The 18,086-nt window shown below is 41.2% G+C and overlaps 1 protein-coding gene across 1 annotated transcript in view; it reads left to right on the forward strand.

Annotated features, from left to right (window-relative positions):
* The first annotated feature begins 915 nt into the window (after nt 1-915).
* The window catches only part of LOC111142182 (phenylalanine hydroxylase), a 70,568-nt gene continuing 53,397 nt past the window's right edge, over nt 916-18,086 (forward strand). The window contains exons 1-2 of the mRNA XM_022495192.1: nt 916-1,131; nt 6,916-7,023. Coding sequence (XP_022350900.1) covers nt 1,075-1,131; nt 6,916-7,023 — 165 coding nt within the window. The 5' untranslated portion in view covers nt 916-1,074. The remainder of the gene's footprint in view (nt 1,132-6,915; nt 7,024-18,086) is intronic.

Consider the following 18,086-nt stretch of genomic DNA (forward strand, 5'->3'; position numbering starts at 1 on the left):
CTTCATCTCAGATTCCCAATCTGAAAATACAGGAGGGAAGGACATCTTCCTACCTGTTTGAAGAAGTCCACTCTTCAGTGCCCACCAGCTCAGTCCTTGCCTCTCCCCGTTTCATTTTCTTCCAAAAGCTTAGCTCTGACTAAATTTATTAATTTATTTTCTGTCTTGCACACAGAACAGCAGGCTGGCCGGGGAGGCAATATCCTCTACTTCATTCACTGCTTGCTCCTCGACGCCTGGAACACTGCCTGGCCCACAGGAGAGGTCTTCAGTGATTACTGGTTGTCCCATCCTTTTAAACGGTACCTTCTCTTTATTGATTGTTCAGCTATATGGCAAGAACTGTACTAAATGTTCAATGCATGACCTCATTCTTATTCATATTCTCCCAAGTTCCTGGCAAGGTGGCTCTACCTCTGTCTCTTCTACGCTCTCAGCAGTTGTGTAAACAGCTCGAGGACGTGTCAGTGCATTGCAACCCAGCTTGTGTTCTTCTTACCTTTGCTTTTTATTGCTGTGCTCAGCGTTCACAATGCTACCTCTATGTAACTTTCTAAAGTCAAAGCACAGAAAGGTAGTTGGCTTAATGGTTAATAGAAAGGACCCTGCCCCTGACCCCTGATCGAAATCTAAATCAGGATTCCAGCTCTGCTCCCATGGGGAGGTGGGTGGGGGAGGAAAGGATGATTTCTTAAAATTTTTTCATCAGCAGATCTCGGGGTTATTTGCACTGCAGAGAAACTGCTTCCCGTGCTCTTGAGTCCAGGACTTGCCAACCCTGCTTAATCCCCAGTGCACACGTAGCCCCAGGCTCCATTCTGGGGCTGCAACCAAGTCCAGCCTGCAGGCGTCAGCTACACCTTCCCCTTGGTAGGGGCCCCTGGGTTACCTGGAGTCTACTGCGTCAGGACAACGCCTACCGGGGGCGGGGGCATTACTGTGGCCTGTACTCACAGGGGACATCCTTGGAATCTGTCCTCCCCTCCCAACGCCAGGTTAAAAACCTCAGCAGCACGTGCTGTTTGCAAAACTGCCTGCCACCGACCAGAGATCTCACTCACGAGGGGAGCCAGCATGTCGGCTGTGGTCCTGGAGAACGGAAGCCCTGGCAGGAAACTCTCTGAGGGACAGGTGAGCCAGAGTTGGCCGGGCTGCACGCTGCCCAGCACTCAGGCAGGGGAATTTGGTCCCTAGAGGTAAAGGGTCTGAGGAATGTTGATGTTTCCTACTCCCTTAAACTCATGGAGAAATCTGAACTTATTTGAAGGTGATGAAAATGTCTGAGAAGGCAACAGATAACACAGGTCCTCGACAGCTCTTCCCTCGAGAGGGACATCTGTCCTATGCGGCTTTCAGGGAAAGAGTGCTGTTTAGGGGTCGGGGATCTGGCTTTCAGAGCTGCCCCCAATCAGCTGTGTGTCTTTGGACAAGTCACTGTTCCTCTCTGTTGCCTGCTTTCTCTTTCCTAGCCTGAAGTGGATGGTTTGTAATGATCTGGAATGGGAGATGGGATTCTTCTAGATCTGCTTTACTGTGATATGTATGAAGTGCTCTCAGCCACCTATCAACATGGCAAAATTGTAAGAAATTTGAATCCTTTTTTTCAGCATTGGGAGAAAGTGAGGCTTGAGGAAGTCTCAGTCTTACTCAGACCTGGGGAAAGAGAAAATTAAACAGAGAGGAAAATGAACAAGGCTTAGCCCTGGACTGGGAATGTGAGAGAACCCTAGACGTGACTTGGGATGGGAATAATGCTCAGGGTGCATTCTGTTCGGGATTTGTTGCCTTTCTCTTGAGGTGAAAAATCGCAGAATACATTCTTTAATTGACTTATCACACTCCTAGGCTCTAGGGTTCAGACTTAAAGCCCAGCCCTGGGAGATAACACGACTTTACAGACATGTGTCATCTGCAGGATTAGTGAGAGCCATCTGGAGAACAGACAGGCTGGAGAGGAGAGCATGGTTGATATTTTATTATAGCTAGAGAGACCACAGAACTGTGAACTGGCTTTTTTTTTTTTTTTTTTTTTTTTGAGTCCAGTGAGAAAATTTTCCTTTGAAAAAGGTTTGCAGTGCTTGGTAAACAGAACTTTGTGCTGAGGAGGGATAGTATGGGTGTCAGACAGATCCCAGAACAGATCCTGGCTCTGTCATCATTTATTTCCAGTGCCATTGGCAATGGAGGAAGTGGGACAGCAATCTGGTTAGGGAGAACTTAAAGCTTTATTTCTAGAATAGTTAGAAGATTGAGAACCACAGATTGTTACTCTTGATGACTGGGGATAGAGAGGAGGGTTTAGAGCAGGCCTGGTAATACCTTTGCATTGAAAGCAAGATGTTAAACTTTGTAAAGCTTCAGGTTTGTCCATTTGAAAAATTGGAATAAAAATACCCATACCCTTGGGTTGGGATGAGAATTCAATGAACTAGTGTCTGTAAAGCTCTTAGCACAGTTCCTGGAGCATAGTGTCTAGCCAGAACTTATTTGTTTGCTTGACAAAATGTGTCTGGAACACTGGCAAGAGAGATAAGCACGAGTCAAGCATAGTGCTTGGTACAGCTACACCATGGAGGGGTGTTGGACATGGAGTGAGGAGGTGTGAGCTCTGGTTTTTTTGTTTACTGAAGTTGTGTAGTGGGGAAGTCACCTAACTAGGAGGAGGACGCTCAGTTTGGTATCTGTAAAACTGGGGTGGTGGTGGGGAGGGCGGTTTGGACTAGAATAGTCTTTAGGATTCCTGACAGTCTGCAAAAAAGACTTGGTTTATGCCTTCTCAAATCTCCTGACCCAGATGAACAGCCCATGCTGGATGTAATTCTGATACAAGGCTGGAGAGCATGTGATAGGTTATGTGATCTACACACACAACAGGCATGACAACCCTGCAATAGATGTTTGGTTCATTCATTCACCCAGGAGACTTGCTGTGCCCCTACTATGTGCCAGGCACAGCAGAGTTTCTATGCCGGTAAAACATATTCTAGTGGGTAAGAAAAACAATACAAAAACGAATGAGATGGACACGAATTTCATGTAGAGAAAAGAGCTGTGAAGAAAAATAGAATGGGGGCAGTGGAATACAAGATGAGGGAAACTCAGAAATCAGAGCTCTAAATGGTGAAACCAGGGTTCAAACACAGATCTCACTTCCAACTCCCCGGGGCACCCCTCTCCCACACTGCCTCCTCCTGCAGAGACACCCTGGAATATAGAGCTATAGCGTGTCCATGAAAGGATGTCCACATCTTGATTTTGGTTGTCTTCCACTGTGGACGTCTATGCATATAATTCCATGTGCAAATAGAAACCTCCTACCATGGCTCCAAAAAGCACTAAGATCAAAAGGAATACCTGGCTAAATTTTGTCCCTAATTTTCAAAATGCTCTTTTCCAAAGATAACAGAGTATATTTATTAGACACAACCATAGGGAATGTATTTCTCCTGTTAAATGGATTGCCCGATGATCAAAATTCTTTCTCTTGGGTGATAGTAAAGTTCATTTTCCCTGCCCTATTTCTTCCGATCTAGTTTCTGAGTTACTTCTCTACCTTTACCCACCCTGGGTGTACATATTTCTAAGCCAACTCACATGCCTTTTGAAAGCAAATAAGGTATAGATTACGAGCCAATAAAAATATATTCTGGGAGAGATTTGCCCAAGGTCCCATGCTGGATGAACATAGCAAGGCTGGAATCAGGATCCACCCAAGGCCACACCATATCACAAACATCCATGAGCTTCTTTTCATTTAAGTCCCCTCAAGTTTTGGAAAAAGGGAGCTGTTGTCTCATTTGGTCTGTCACTGGGAGGCAGAATACGGATTGTGGAATTGTTGGAATCCAAGCTCTGCTACTCATTAGCTGGGTGTCTTTGGACAGTTCACTGAACCTAGCAGAGTCTATTCCTTCACTTGCAAAATAATAGCACCTACTTCATGGTGCTATTGTGAGGACTCCATGAACCGATTACATGTGAACTCTTGTTAACAGTGCTAGTTGCTGCCAATGATGATGTCTATTAACTATAAAAAGCACCAATATGGCTCCTGGCACGTAGTGGGTATTCATTCAATGGCAAGTCCTATTATTAATATTAATAACAATAAAAGTAGTACCTTGTCATATGGTAAATGTGAGTTTGCAGACATATTTGGGAAAAGTCACAATTAAAAAAATATGCTGTGCATTTATCAGTGGCTTCAAAATCTTTTGTGGTTAAGAATCATCTGGGATCTTTTGAAGATGTGGGTTCCAAGAGCCTACCTCAGATACTCAAATTTAATAGGTTAGGGTGAAGCCTCGGAATCTGCTCTTGAACAAGGAATCCCCAGGTAATTTTGAAGTGGAGAAACAAAGAACACTCTTTGAAAATCTCTGATCTAGAAAGTGTATGGGGAGAAAGTGAAAAGGACAGGCATGGGTAAGAGTAGGCTGTTGAGAGAGGTATTGAATAAATGGTCTACAAGAAATAGGGAAAATAAGGGGGAGGAACTAGATGAACCCTAAAAACAGGGCCAGCTCTGCGAGTCAAGTCCTATGTGGGCATCAGAAGCCAAATAGAATGCATAGAACCTGGAGGGATTGTTCTCCTCAGCTGGGGAATACAAAGGTCTCCTGGCAGAAGTGAGACCCAAAGAGAGCTTTTGAGGCAGGCTAAGATATTTGAAAAGGGACGAGGCAGAGTGGTGCATGGCATTTGCTTTAATGAGAAGCTGAAAAGACAAGGAGAAAACCCGTTTGCTGGCAAGGTGGTTCCTGTGGGCGGGCCTCTGGAGATGAGGTCTCAAGATACTCCTGTATATCAGAAAGAGATATTTTATCCTGCTGGCCATGGGGAGCCTTTGAAGAATTCTGAGTAGAAGGAGGACACAAGCAAAAGTCTCTTAGGGCCAGATCGATATAGATCACTAAAAGCTGGATTAGCATGGTAGCAGTAGGAACAAAAGGAGGACATAATCCCAAGGGTCATTTCTGGAGAAGGTCAGATAGGACTCGGACCTACAGGAGCAGAAAGGTGGTGGTGATGGGAATCTTGAGGAAGGGTGCGTTCAAGCCTGAATTGCCTCAGTCATAGGTGGTGTCTGTTGAGGTCTATCTGGAATGTGTAACTTTTCTTGGAGGCCAACACAAGAGAATGTTGCCAATTGAACCAGAAATGGAAATCTTTCATCTTTTCGAGGAAACCAGAAAGGACTAAGGGCTTAATGTTCTCTGGGAGGAAGAAGACTAACGTCAGAGACTCCTCTGCATATCTCTGGTAGGGTTTAAAAGAGGGAGAGGCAGGACATAGTCCTGCGAGAAGAAGCTGTGAGTGGTGGACATAGGCTGGGGTCAGATGATGTGAGGTCCTACCATGGCTCCATTGCTGACTGCATAACTGTGGACAATTACTTACCTTCCCTAAGGCTTCATTTTATTGTCAATAAAAGCTGACACTCGGTGGATAGTAAAGCCTCCTAAATTGTATCAAAATTAAATGAGATAATCCAAATCAAGTGCTTATTATAATGCCTGGGATATTACAGGCTCTTAAGAAATGATAGATTAACTATACTGGAATTTTTTAAAAAGAAAAAGCTTTTTTTCAAGAAAGAGAAAATCACGGTCCATTTAGGGATATAGAATAGTTCAATCTTCAAGTCATGTGAAGCTCCATCTAACTACACCTGCTGATAATTTTGGTTCTTGCCCCCCACCTCTGTTTTGGGTGTGGTTCTGTGAAAATCTGAACTTTCTGAATGAGAAGAATTTCATCCTGGGGCCATCAATTTTCATGCAAGACTTATTATGCTGAGTCACTGGGAGAGCCGTCCAACACAGCCTTCTTACTGAGCTGATGTAACATCTATTCCACTGATTTCATCAGCTTTCTTACAAGAGAGTAATTGTTCTGCACGGGTTCTTCTTCTTAGTTTTAGGTATATACTATTGATTTGTGGGCACATATGGAGGTTTATATATTGCTGTAAAACTTGACTATACAATTTTTAAAGTCTGCAGCAAACCCTGCAATACCAACCCTAATCCCACCTTAGTTTGCTGTCACGTGCATGTAGAAAGTGCTAGATCCTTGTCATAATTTGCTTTGTAGTGTAGGATGTCCATCTTCCAACAGATTATTTGTATTACTTTTATGTATTTTGTGACTTTAATTGGATAACTTGGATCCCAGCATACAGAACAATGTTTCCTGAGTGTGATGCTTCCTTGAGATCTTTGCCAAAGGCCAAGAAGTAATTCTTGTGTATATATATTTCCTTCATTTTTATATGTAAACTGTTTTATGTTTTTAGTTTTTTTTCATTATGTGAATACTGCTTTGACAGAGCTTATGATTACAAAGATTTTCCAGATGAGGAAACTTAGAAGGTCAAGCTATCTGCCTAGACTGTTTGATCTGGTAACTGGAAGACAGAGAATTTCAACCCAGGTCTTTGGTCTCAAACACCCATTTTTAGTACATTCCACACCATATTTTTCATTGTTTTCCTGAATACTTTTTGAACTGTATTATACTACCTCTAAGGATCTTTGTGTGGTTTATGTGTCTGTTAAGCCAAATATTGAGCTCCTGAAGGATGGGGCATTGTCTTACTCACTTTTGGCTCTCAGGGCCCTAATAGTGTCCAGCACTTGGCAGGTGCTCATTAAAAGGTCTTGAAGCTATAGGATGACTGGTGATGTCAGTAAATAATTAAAGGTTTCTAAAATTGAATACTGACCTAAGAGCATTATTGAAAATATCACTTTCCTTGACTTCCTTATTTTCCATCAGAAATTATATATTTCTATGTAGAATATATGTAGCTTACTGTATTCTAAGCCTTGACTAGAAGAGAGAGATCATGCCAGCCTCTTCCTTGGAGGTTTCACAGAAAAGTATTTTAACCAAGAACACTTCATCTTTTAGGAAACAAGCTATATTGAAGACAACTCCAGTCAAAATGGTGCCATATCACTGATCTTCTCACTCAAAGAAGAAGTTGGTGCCCTGGCCAAAGTCTTACGCTTATTTGAGGTAATTTCCATGCCATTCCATTTCCATCTTGGATAATGCATAGCAGACTTCTGGGCTGTTTTCTAACAAAATGTAGCAAGAGGAACATGGGATCCAGAACTGGAAGAATTCATTTTCAGCTCAGACGCTGGCATTAACCAACTGTGTGACTTTAGTGAAGCCTTCCATTCTATCTGGGCTGCTCTCTATTTATAATCGGAATCATTCAGAATCACTGATTATATGCACAGAAAGCAGGTCCTGGTTTCAGACTTTTTTTTATCAAGCTCTCCCTGAATTAGTTACTATCTTCTCAGTGCTCCCAAAGCACTTTACTTTTAACTATAGTACTTATCTGCCTTGTTATATATATACATTTTCTGTCTGGGCCTGTTTTTTCAGGAAAGGAATCTTAGCTCAGTCAGCCTTATGTCCTCTACAGACCAGTTTTATACATATTTAATGTTCAGTTAAGAATGAAATTAAAAGATGGGATTGAGAGGGAGACAAACCATAAGTGACTCAATCTCACAAAACAAACTGAGGGTTAATGGGGGGAGGGGGGTTGGGCGGGGGATTATGGACATTGGGGAGGGTATGTGCTATGGTGAGTGCTGTGAAGTGTGTAAACCTGGCGATTCACAGACCTGTACCCCTGGGGATAAAAATATATTATATGTTTATAAAAAATAAAATAAAAAAAAATTAAAAAAAAAGAATGAAATTAAATTTAATAGAAGCAAAGCAAATTAAGCTTCATTCTTTTTGGTCCTGGATTTTAGGAAGGAATATCTTTGAAACAATTAATTTTTACCCCAAGTTCTTTAATAAAATTATATCTCATGGTGTACCTGTGTAGCATAGTCGGTTAAGCATCTGACTCTTGGTTTCAGTTGGGGTCCTGATCTCAGGGTCGTGAGATGGCATCCCAGGTTGGGCTCAGGGCAGAGTCTGCTTGGGTTTCTCTCTCCTCCCTCTGATCTCTCCCCCACCTCCTGCTCATGCATGTGCTGTCTCTCTCTCTCTCTCAAATAAATAAATAAATCTTTTTAAAAAATTGTATCTGGTGACTGAATACACAAATCAATGGAGAAAAGACACATCTCCCATGCAGAAGAGTTCTAAATAATTTAAGTAGATGTTCTATACTCAAAGAAGAGCATCACTCCCCACTCTTTAAGTATGGATGGCACAGCATGACTTTTTTCCGAATAGGATAGGATGGAAAGGGGGTGGAGACTCCAACAAACAGTAGCTCAGCCAGGCGATGAAGGTCAATATCAACAGTGATGACTCACGTAAGAAGATGAACCCTCAATATGACTTGATGAAAATGGTATTTTACCTTTGTGGTCTTCCTCCCCTGAAACCATAATCCCAGTCTAGTTATGAGAAAAACATCAGACAAGTTCCAAGTAAGGGACATTCTACTAAATACGTGACCCATATTCCTCAAAACTATGACTATCAAGGTCATCAAAAACAAGAAGTGTCTGAGGAATTGTCACAGTCAAGGGAGGAGCCTAAAGGGATATAACACCTAAATGTAATGTGGGTCTAGAATGGGAGCTTAGTACAGAAAAAGGACATTAGATATGAACTAAAAAAAATTCAAGTACAGGATGGCCTTTATTTTTTGAAAATGCATCAATATTAGTGCATTAATTATAACCTATATTCCATACTAACATAAGATGTTAGTAATAGGGAAACTGGGTGCAGAGTATATGGAAATTTTTCATACTATCCTCTTAATTTCTCTATAAATCTAAAATCTATCTAAAAAATAAAGTCTGTTTTTAAAAATGTTGAACTTGGCTTTCCAAAGGAGGTGGGGGTGGGTAGGGGAACATTTGCCTGAATGAGAGCAAACAATGAGCACAAAGAGAAACAGAGGACTCTCTGAACGAGGAACTATTCAGAAGGAAGAATGTATCTGTAAGACGCTCCTATGAAACATCTTAGCCTTTGTATTATACAGTTAATCAGCATTTTCCCCTTGAGAGGTCAGGCCTTAATCAGTTAATAAATTAAATAATAGTAAATTAACAGGATGTTTTCAACCTAATAAATAAACCACAAGTAACTAAATTACCAGGACTAGATAAAATGCACCCAGAGGGGGGGTGTGTGTGTGTGTGTGTGTGTGTGTGTGTGTACTCTGGGTGAACATTTTTAAAAGCATTATTCAAAACTCAACTGCTCTGGTCAGTAAGTGGCATTTTTATACACATTCACAGAGGAGGAAACAGAGGTCGCTGTATCGGGATTGGTGAAGGGTTTCTTGTTAGTGTGTGTTGCATTTTTTTCCAAATATATTTCAGAAGTTGCCCTAGACCTTGTATAGAACAGCATCCCTTCTACCCTTAACAGACTGGCAAAATACAGAGTTAAGTTACATTTATTCGAAGTGTTGAGGGAAGATAGAAAATCGAATTCTGGTGTCTGCAGAACCATAGTACCTGATAAAGCAGGCACAGAGGATACTTGATTTGGTCCCCATTCAACCTGGTGGAGGTGGTATTACTATATTTTGTGTGAAGGAAGTGGTTCTGAGAGGCTGAGTCATTTGTTCAAGGTCACACAGCTAATATATGCTGGTGAGGGGATTCTGAATTTGCCAGCCATGAGCTCTCTCTGGCACCCCACACCTCTGCCAGATACACTTGTCCCAGTACATCTGAATACTTCTGGAGTCTGTTTTTTTTTTTTTTTAATACAAATATCATGACCCCATCCTCCTATTCTTTGAGGGAAATGGATCTGTCACTAGGTACTCCTTCTTTCCTTCAAATTGAAACATGTACCAAAGTGCAAGAAAAATAACTACCCATATTTCCCTCATCCACATCAGCCACTGTTAATAGTTCAACAAGTTCACTTTCATTTTCTTTCATGTACGATTATGGTTTCAAAAATTACAAATTAATGTACTGTTTCTTAAAAAAGAAACACAACTTTAAAGATGTTGCTGTAGTGCTTTCTGGTCTCCCTCAATCCTGTCATGCTGTGAACTTCCTGGCCAAGGCAGACTTATTGTGAGTTTAGTATATTTTTTCCTATATTTCAGTCCTTTAACACATAATAATGATATTGGCAAGTAGTGGGCTGTGCTTGCTGTTCTGCAGCCTCTTTGTGTCAGTTCAGTAGATCCGTCAAAAACACGGACTCTGGAGAAACAGCTGTGGCTTTGGGAAAATCGTTGACTTCTCTGTACGTCAGTTCCTCTTAATAATAATCTCATCAGTTTCAAAGGGTAGTTCTGAGGATTAAATGACTTAATGCAGGTAAAACCCTCAGACTAGTTAACACATGAGGTGTTCAGGAGGAATTGCTATGTATTTTTTTTTTTCTAAATGCAGTGTTTTGAGATATATACTTGTTGATACATACGGATCAAGTTAATACCTTCTGAAGATTTTATTTATTTATTTGACAGAGAGAGATCACAAGTAGGCAGAGAGGCAGGCGGAGAGAGAGAGGGGGGAAGCTGGCTCCCTGCTGAGCAGAGAGCCCGATGAGGGGCTCAATCCCAGGACCTGAGATCATGACCTGAACCGAAGGCAGAGACTTTAACCCACTGAGCCACCCAGGTGCCCCTTCCTTTCCTTTTCTTCCTTCCTTCCTTTCTCCCTTTCCATCTGCCTGCCGTTCCTCCTGCTTGTGCTCTCTCTCTGGGTCAAAAACAATCCTGTTTTTAAAATACATAAAATATTTTAAAAAATAAATGTTTACTTTTATTTCTATACACCACAATTTTAGAGGGTCATAGAACTTCGGGGATTCTTAAATTCCTAGCAATATGAAAAGGAGTTAAAGGATTAGGATTTTATGTCTTGAAAAGGGTAGATGAAGCAAGGAAATATTTAAAGGGCTCTTATGGGAGAAAAATACTACTTACTTTTTATTACTTTAGAGGTAAAAGGTCAAGGTGTAGAAATTACAAGGAGTATATTTCAAATCAGTTAAAGGCAATGTCTCTACTGTAGAAGGGTGCCAGAAGTCATTGATTTCTAGTATTAGTACTATGAAAACAGCCAGCAAAAGGCAGGGCAGAATCAAAACCAAAATGATGGTATAAATAAGCTTACTTATCCTTAATAGAGACAAAGGATACAAATCTATCCAGCTCCCCCAAGATCGGCAATGGAAGGAGAACATTCCATAATGGGAGAATCACCTGTACCCTATGACTCTCTCACTGTGGTTCTATCTATGTTTAACGAGCAAGACTATCCTTTGATGGCTTGCCGCATAGCAGAGAGGCAACAGGGACATTTAACTAAACTTTAATACATGCTCAGAGTAATAAACGAAACACCAACAGTTGTGTGAACCTGGACCATCTGGCCCCCCTGGTCTGACTCCATATGGTGACAGCTTTCTTAGCCCCTAGCCACCGGGAGCACATATAGACATCCTAGCTCCTCAAACAAAACGTGGAATCTGCGGAGTGAGGGCAGATTTCTCCCAGCATGGTCAGGCTTCATTCCCTGCGTGAGAGCCCTTCTTTTCTTCAGATGTTTAACACCCAAGTCACCGTCCCATTAAGGGACGATGTTGCCTGACGAGGGACTAGCGTCCTTGTCAGCCTCAGCTAGTAACTACATCAGAATGTAACACAATCAGTTTGGTATTTATAAGAGATATACAGAAGTACTGGTTTGCATGTGTTGGCTGAGTGGTGAGACAGTGAAGCCGTTGTTTTTGTGACTTGGGATCAAATAATTAGAAATACACCCAAACCTCTACCTGCAAATCTGCCAACATCCCACTGTCCTCGGTTGTTCTGATTTTCAATTCTTCATGCTTTTATCGAAACCTTGTCTGTAGCTTTCTATATTGTTAGCCTCTGCTAGCTCATGTCTTGCACCTTCTTAGAAAAATAGTCCCCTGAGAGTCTTTGCTGCAAGTGCCTCAGTAATGGACTGTAAAATTAGATACCAGCTCCCTGGGGAGATGGCAAAGAAGAAGTCTTCCTCCCTCTGCTAGCATTACACGAATCACCTTACTATAGATTTTCTAGGGAAGGGAACAAGCAAATACATGAATATACAGAGCACTGAAGTTCATGGGTGTGCTCAACTAGCATCATTTAATTGATGGGGACACGGAGGTTCTGACTAAGCAAGCTACCTAACGCTAGACACTTGGGGCCAAAACCACTTCAGAGCTTACTTTCCATTTTCACAGTGGGCAGGGCTTTGGAAACAAATGGAAAATACCCAGTCAATATTGGTCATATTCACTTCCTATACTCTCCCTGTCCCCAGATGCCTTTTCCCCATTGGATGTTCAGTGAGCTCAATCTCTCTCATTTATTCATTCAGTTAATATTTTTTGAGTATCTACTGTTATCAGACCCTATTAAGGTGCTGGGGAGACTGGGGTGAGTCATATAGCCATTCTCTGTCCCTATAAAAATGAGAGAAGCTCAGGGTTCCATGAGGCAGTGTTGGCCAGGGAAGGATTTTTGCAGATGTAGTGGTTAAACTGAAACCTGAAGGGGGTGACCAGGAGAGAGGAAGGGAAAACTTAATTCCAGAACAAAGAAACAAATAACTTGAAGGGAGAGAATAAACAAGTAGTCAGGTAACAGAATCCTCACAGCCTTTCTGTCTGCCAACCTCAGCGTTTGAGGTTGCAGACTGAGTCTGGGTTGCAAGAGGTGGGGGGACATCTAGGCTCATGTGTCATGTTTACTACCTGAAGTTTAGACTTTAAGGTCCTGCCTGTGACTCCTGGGCCTGGAGAGTGGGACGGGATCTAGAATGAATCACAAGGGCTGCCTTTACCCCTCTGGCCATAAGTCGGGAGCAGTCATGAGCGGTACAAGTGTTTACAGGAACATTGCTGCTTTAATCAAAATAAGAAGAGCTTTGAGCTCCAGTGGAGGGGAAAAAAAAAGTCTTACAACACAGATGACTTTTAAAATATTCTTTCAAGGGATGCCTGGGTGGCTCAGTTGATTAAGCCACTGCCTTCAGCTCAGGTCATGATCTCAGGGTCCTGGGATTGAGTCCCACGTTGGGCTCCTTGCTCAGCAGGGAGCCTGCTTCTCTCTGTGCCTCTGTCTGCCACTCTGCCTGCTTGTGCACGCTCGCTCTCCCGTTCTCTCTCTCTCTCTGAAAAATAAATAAATAAATAAATAAATAAATAAATAAAATCCTTAAGAAAATATATTCTTTCAAGCCCCCAGTATTTATCATGATAAAAAGAACACCCATGCAACTCACCCCCTGCTTAAGAAATGAAACATTGCATGAGTGACCCAAGTCCCTGGATACCCTTCTCCATGAGCTTCTTCCTCAGATGTAGCTACTAATCTGAATTCGATGTTACTCCACATATCATTTTAGCCTTTGCTATATTTAGTTACCCATTAGCAATGCATGGCCTAGTTTTGCAAGCTTTGACTCTTTGTAAAATTGGAATCGTATTTTAACAGTTCATTTGTAGTTTCTTTCTTTCTTTCTTTCTTTTTTTAAGATTTTATTTATTTGACAGAGATCACAAGTAGGCAGAGGCAGGCAGAGAGAGAGAGAGGGAAGCAGACTCCCTGCTGATAGATAGCAGAGAGCCCGATGCGAGGCTCAATCCCAGGACCCTTGGATCATGACCTGAGCCAAAGGCAGAGCTTTAACCCACTGAGCCACCCAGGCGCCCCTGTAGTTTCTTTCTTGATGACAGAGTGGTGAATGTTGCTTTGGAGATTTGCTCAAGTCCATAGTGCTCTTGCTCATTTATTCTCCCCCCTGCACATTCATGGTATGACTATACTTGATCCTCTCCTGTTGGTGGACATTTAGGTTGCCTTCATTATTTACCTGTACAGATGGTGATGCATTTAATTTTCTGTACAGGTCAGGTGACTATGTATTGACTAGAAGAACCTCAGGTTGAAAACTGGCACTGTTTTTAGCTGCGAAACCCTTCAGAGGTGGACATATTTGGGAAATAGCAACACCGAGCTTACGGTTTGAACTTTTCTGATGAAGTTCAATCTCACATGGTGAAAATTGAAAGAGTGCCATGATCCCCCTGATGGTCCATGAGTAGTGATTGCTCCTCAGGAGCCCTGGACTGAAACATGTCCTTTTTCATTTTATGATCCTGTTGGCAAGAAAAGGTGTACAAAGAAGAACACGGGAACAAAAAGGCTCTACTCTCCAAAGCCTCGAAAAGAGCCTAGATTAAGCTGCTACTCCAGATCTCTCCAGAAAGGGGTCTCCTCTGAGTTCGATGCAACCCCAACCCAGTGGCGGGGAGGGCAGAGAAGAAATAATCTAACAAAGAGGGAGAAGACAGAGGGAAGAGAAGGCCCAGAGATTACAACAGAGGTTCTTCCAGAGTAAGCAGCATCATGTCCCAAAAGATGGTCTTCAGGGTGTGTTAATCTGGCTGACCGTCCAGCCTGAACCTGACCAAGAACTCTCCTCCAGAGCAGGGTGGGGAATAATCTGGAACCCACTCTAGAATTTAATTGTGCTGCCCATGCTTTCCTGAATGTTCTTGGTTTCCTGATCATCCCAGTGGGTTCGGTTTCCAGATTCTTGCTCAACCAGGGCTGTTCCTGGCCCTGTCCCAAGAGGAGATCAGTAAAATAAATAAGAAGCCCACCTGCATCTCCATAAAATCTCTTCTCAAATCCTTGTAACTGTCATTTCTTACCCCAAATATTGTAGGGGTCTCCAGACTGCTTCTGCTTCTGCCCTGGGCCCAGTACAGTCTATTCTTTTTTTCTTTTTTTTTTTCAAAGATGTTGCTCATTTGTTTGGCAGAGAGAGACACAGCGAGAGAGGGAACACAAGCAGGCAGAGGGGGAGGGAGAAGCAGGCTTCCTGCTGAGCAGGGAGCCGGATGCTGGGTTCGATCCCAGGACCCTGGGATCATGACCTGAGCTGAAGGCAGAAGCTCAACACCTGAGCCACCTAGGCACCCCTCTACAGTCTATTATTAAAACAGCTGCCAGAGTGCTTTTTTCAAAACATGAGTCCCAAAATGTATCTTCTCTTCCTTATTACCTATTATAGGTAACTTCTTATTACCACTCTGAGTGAAAAACCAAGTTCAGATAATGGCTGATAGGTCGTTGTCAGTTACTGTTCTTCCTCCTGTCCTGTTGTCCTCCTCCTTGCTCATTCTGCTCCAGACACTCTGGCAAGCTTGGTGTTTCTGAGTCATCTTGTGCACTGTCTTGCCCCAGGATCCTTGCACTTGCTGTTTCACTCACAGCTTGCTCTCTCATTGACTTCAGATCTGTGCTTAAATGTCACCTGTTTATTTTTTGAGCCTTTCTTGACCACACTGTTTAAAATAGCACCTTCATGGCACCCCTAGAATATCTAATCCCTCTTTGGTTTGGATTTTTTCCATTCCATCTGAAGACTGTATAATCTATTTGTTTTTCATAGTTATTGTTTGTCTCATGCTTTGAGAATGTGACCTCCAGAAGAGCATGGATTTTTCCCACTCTGTTCACTGTTGTATCCTAGCACTGGGACAGTGTTTGGCACATGGAAAGTGCTTGATTGAATGAATTATTGAAAACTCTTGTTTACTTCAGACCAATGATTTGGGACATTCTTTGTGAATGTCTTTGATTTGCCCTCAGAAACCTCTGGAATAGGTCAGAACATAACTCTTTTAAGTTTATTCTAAGGCAACAGCGTGGAGTGGTCCAGAAGCTCTCCTTTTCAAGCCTCACCCCATCTGAAAATATCTTCAACTTTTTCTTCTCCTTTTTGAAACATGTTTTCAGGAAAGAAGCTGAGAAAAATTTAGGGTAAAGCAAATAATAAAGGGTGAAAGAACTCATAAAACATAATGCATTTTGCCTCCCAGGGAAATGTATATCCATACCAAACTGAGAGAAGCAAAGTATCATAAGTCCTTATTGGGTATCCATCAATGAAGCCAAAATTGTGTGAGGTGCTTTTTCTCTTTTTCTTACTGAGCTACCAGGTAATACTATTGTCTTTATTTTAAACATAAATAAATAAGAATTCAGGATGACCAGCTAATGTATACAGAGGTGGTGAGCAGCAGAACCAGAAGTTGAACTCAGATTAATTTCCAAAGCCCATCTTTCCTCCGTTGTACCATTCTCCTTTTCTTGAGGAATGAAATGGAAGAAGAAAGAATGAACCCCAAACTTGAAGAGATCCAGAAGGGCATTTTTCACCATTTTTCACCGTTGGGAATTCTGTGTATCTGCAGTTTTATTCACTACTGACCAAGACCCCCTGTAGAAAGGTTTTTCTTAAGGATGAGAACAAGAAGGGATTTCTGGCCAATCCCTATTATTTTTTTTTAAGATTTTATTTATTTATTTGACAGAGAGAGAGAGAAATCACAAGTAGGCAGAAAGGCAGGCAGAGAGAGAGAGGGAAGCAGGATCCCTGCTGAGCAGAGAGCCCAATGCGGGGCTCAATCCCAGGACCCTGAGATCATGACCTGAGCTGAAGGCAAAGGCTTAACCAACTGAGCCACCCAGGCACCCCCTGGCCAATCCTTATTAAAAGAGGCTTTTCATCTCAGTTTATTTTTCTCTGAGTCCCTACACTCTCTGCTCAAGAGTCCTAATTAATTAAGTTGTTACACCGTTATCTTTTATGTGTAGATTTGCTATGGGACAAATCATGAAATTGTCCTCGAAATGTTTAGCTTTAAACTTTTCTTGCCTCAACCCAGATGTCCATGTCAATAACAGAAAGAGTTCTTTCTTTGTCCCTCACCCAAAAATATGGTGAGTATATGTGGGTCCGTTTGTATACCTATTCAGATCCCTTGCTTAAAAATAAAAATTCATTTACTAAAAAGTAACTATGATCATAATCAGGTTTGAAGGTTGATTTCTAAAGTCTCTCTTAGCAACCAAGATTATTGGTATCTAAGCTGGAAAAACTCCAATAAGCAAATTGCATGCCAAACTTGAGAATTAATTTTTAACAAATTGATTCAAATGGGAAAGAAATAGCTTAGAGAGTTTGGTGGAGTGTTCTTAGCCAAAAACTTCACTCACATTTAAAAGATATATTTTTCTTTTCATTATATGTGTAATATTGTAAGTCTTTTGACAAATAAATAGAAGTTGTACATAATCTCATAATAACTCATTTTGATGCATTTTATTCTAGTCTTCTTTCTTTCTTTTTTTCTTTCCTTCTCTCTTTCTTCCTTTTTTTTTTTTTTTTTTTTTGACCTGGGCATAGTTTTTTTAAAAACATGTTATAATTATCACATACTTAAATTCATCATAAGTATTTTCCCAAGTGGTTGTCTTTGTAACCATTTAAGAAGCAACGTTAATTTTTCTTTGTAAAAGTGTAAGTGTTGTTTTTAGAAAAGTTGAACTATGATGAAAAAAATAGAAAGAAACAAAAATCATCTGTAGGCCCATTGTCTATAGACTACTACTGTTAACATATTTTAGAGTGATTACTGATACTGCTTTAAGCATTTTTTTAAAGATATTATTTACTGGGACCCCTGGGTGGCTCAGTCAGTTAAGAGTCTGCCTTCAGCTCCAGTCATGATTCCAGGGTCCTGGGATTGAGTCCTGCATGGGGCTCCCTTGCTCAGCGAGGATCCTTCTTCTCCCTCTTCCTGCCGCTCCCCCTGCTTGTGCTCTCTCTTTCTCTGACCAAATAAATAAATAAAATCTTTAATTTATAAGTATATGTGATATATAACTATATTATACATAATACCATTGTATATCATATGTAATTACATTATATATAATTTACATATATATATAAATAAAATCTTTTATTTATTTATTTGGTCAGAGAGAGAGAGAGCAAGAGAGAGAGAGCATGAGTTGGGTGAGGGGTTGAGGGGCAGAGAAAGTTTTTTTTTTTAACTGAAGTATAATTGACATACAACAGTCTATCAGTTTCTGATGTACATCATAGTGATTTGATATTTTTATACATTACAAAATTATCTCCACCATAAGTCTAGTTACCATCTGTCACCACACAAAATTATTACAGTAATATTGACTAATTCCCTATGCTGTACATTACATGCCCATGACTTATTATTTTATTTTTATTTTTATTTATTTTTATTTCCTA

The sequence above is a fragment of the Enhydra lutris genome, unplaced genomic scaffold (assembly GCF_002288905.1).
Source record: "Enhydra lutris kenyoni isolate GAN:26980312 unplaced genomic scaffold, ASM228890v2 scaffoldscaffold7, whole genome shotgun sequence".
Classification (NCBI taxonomy): domain Eukaryota; kingdom Metazoa; phylum Chordata; class Mammalia; order Carnivora; family Mustelidae; genus Enhydra; species Enhydra lutris.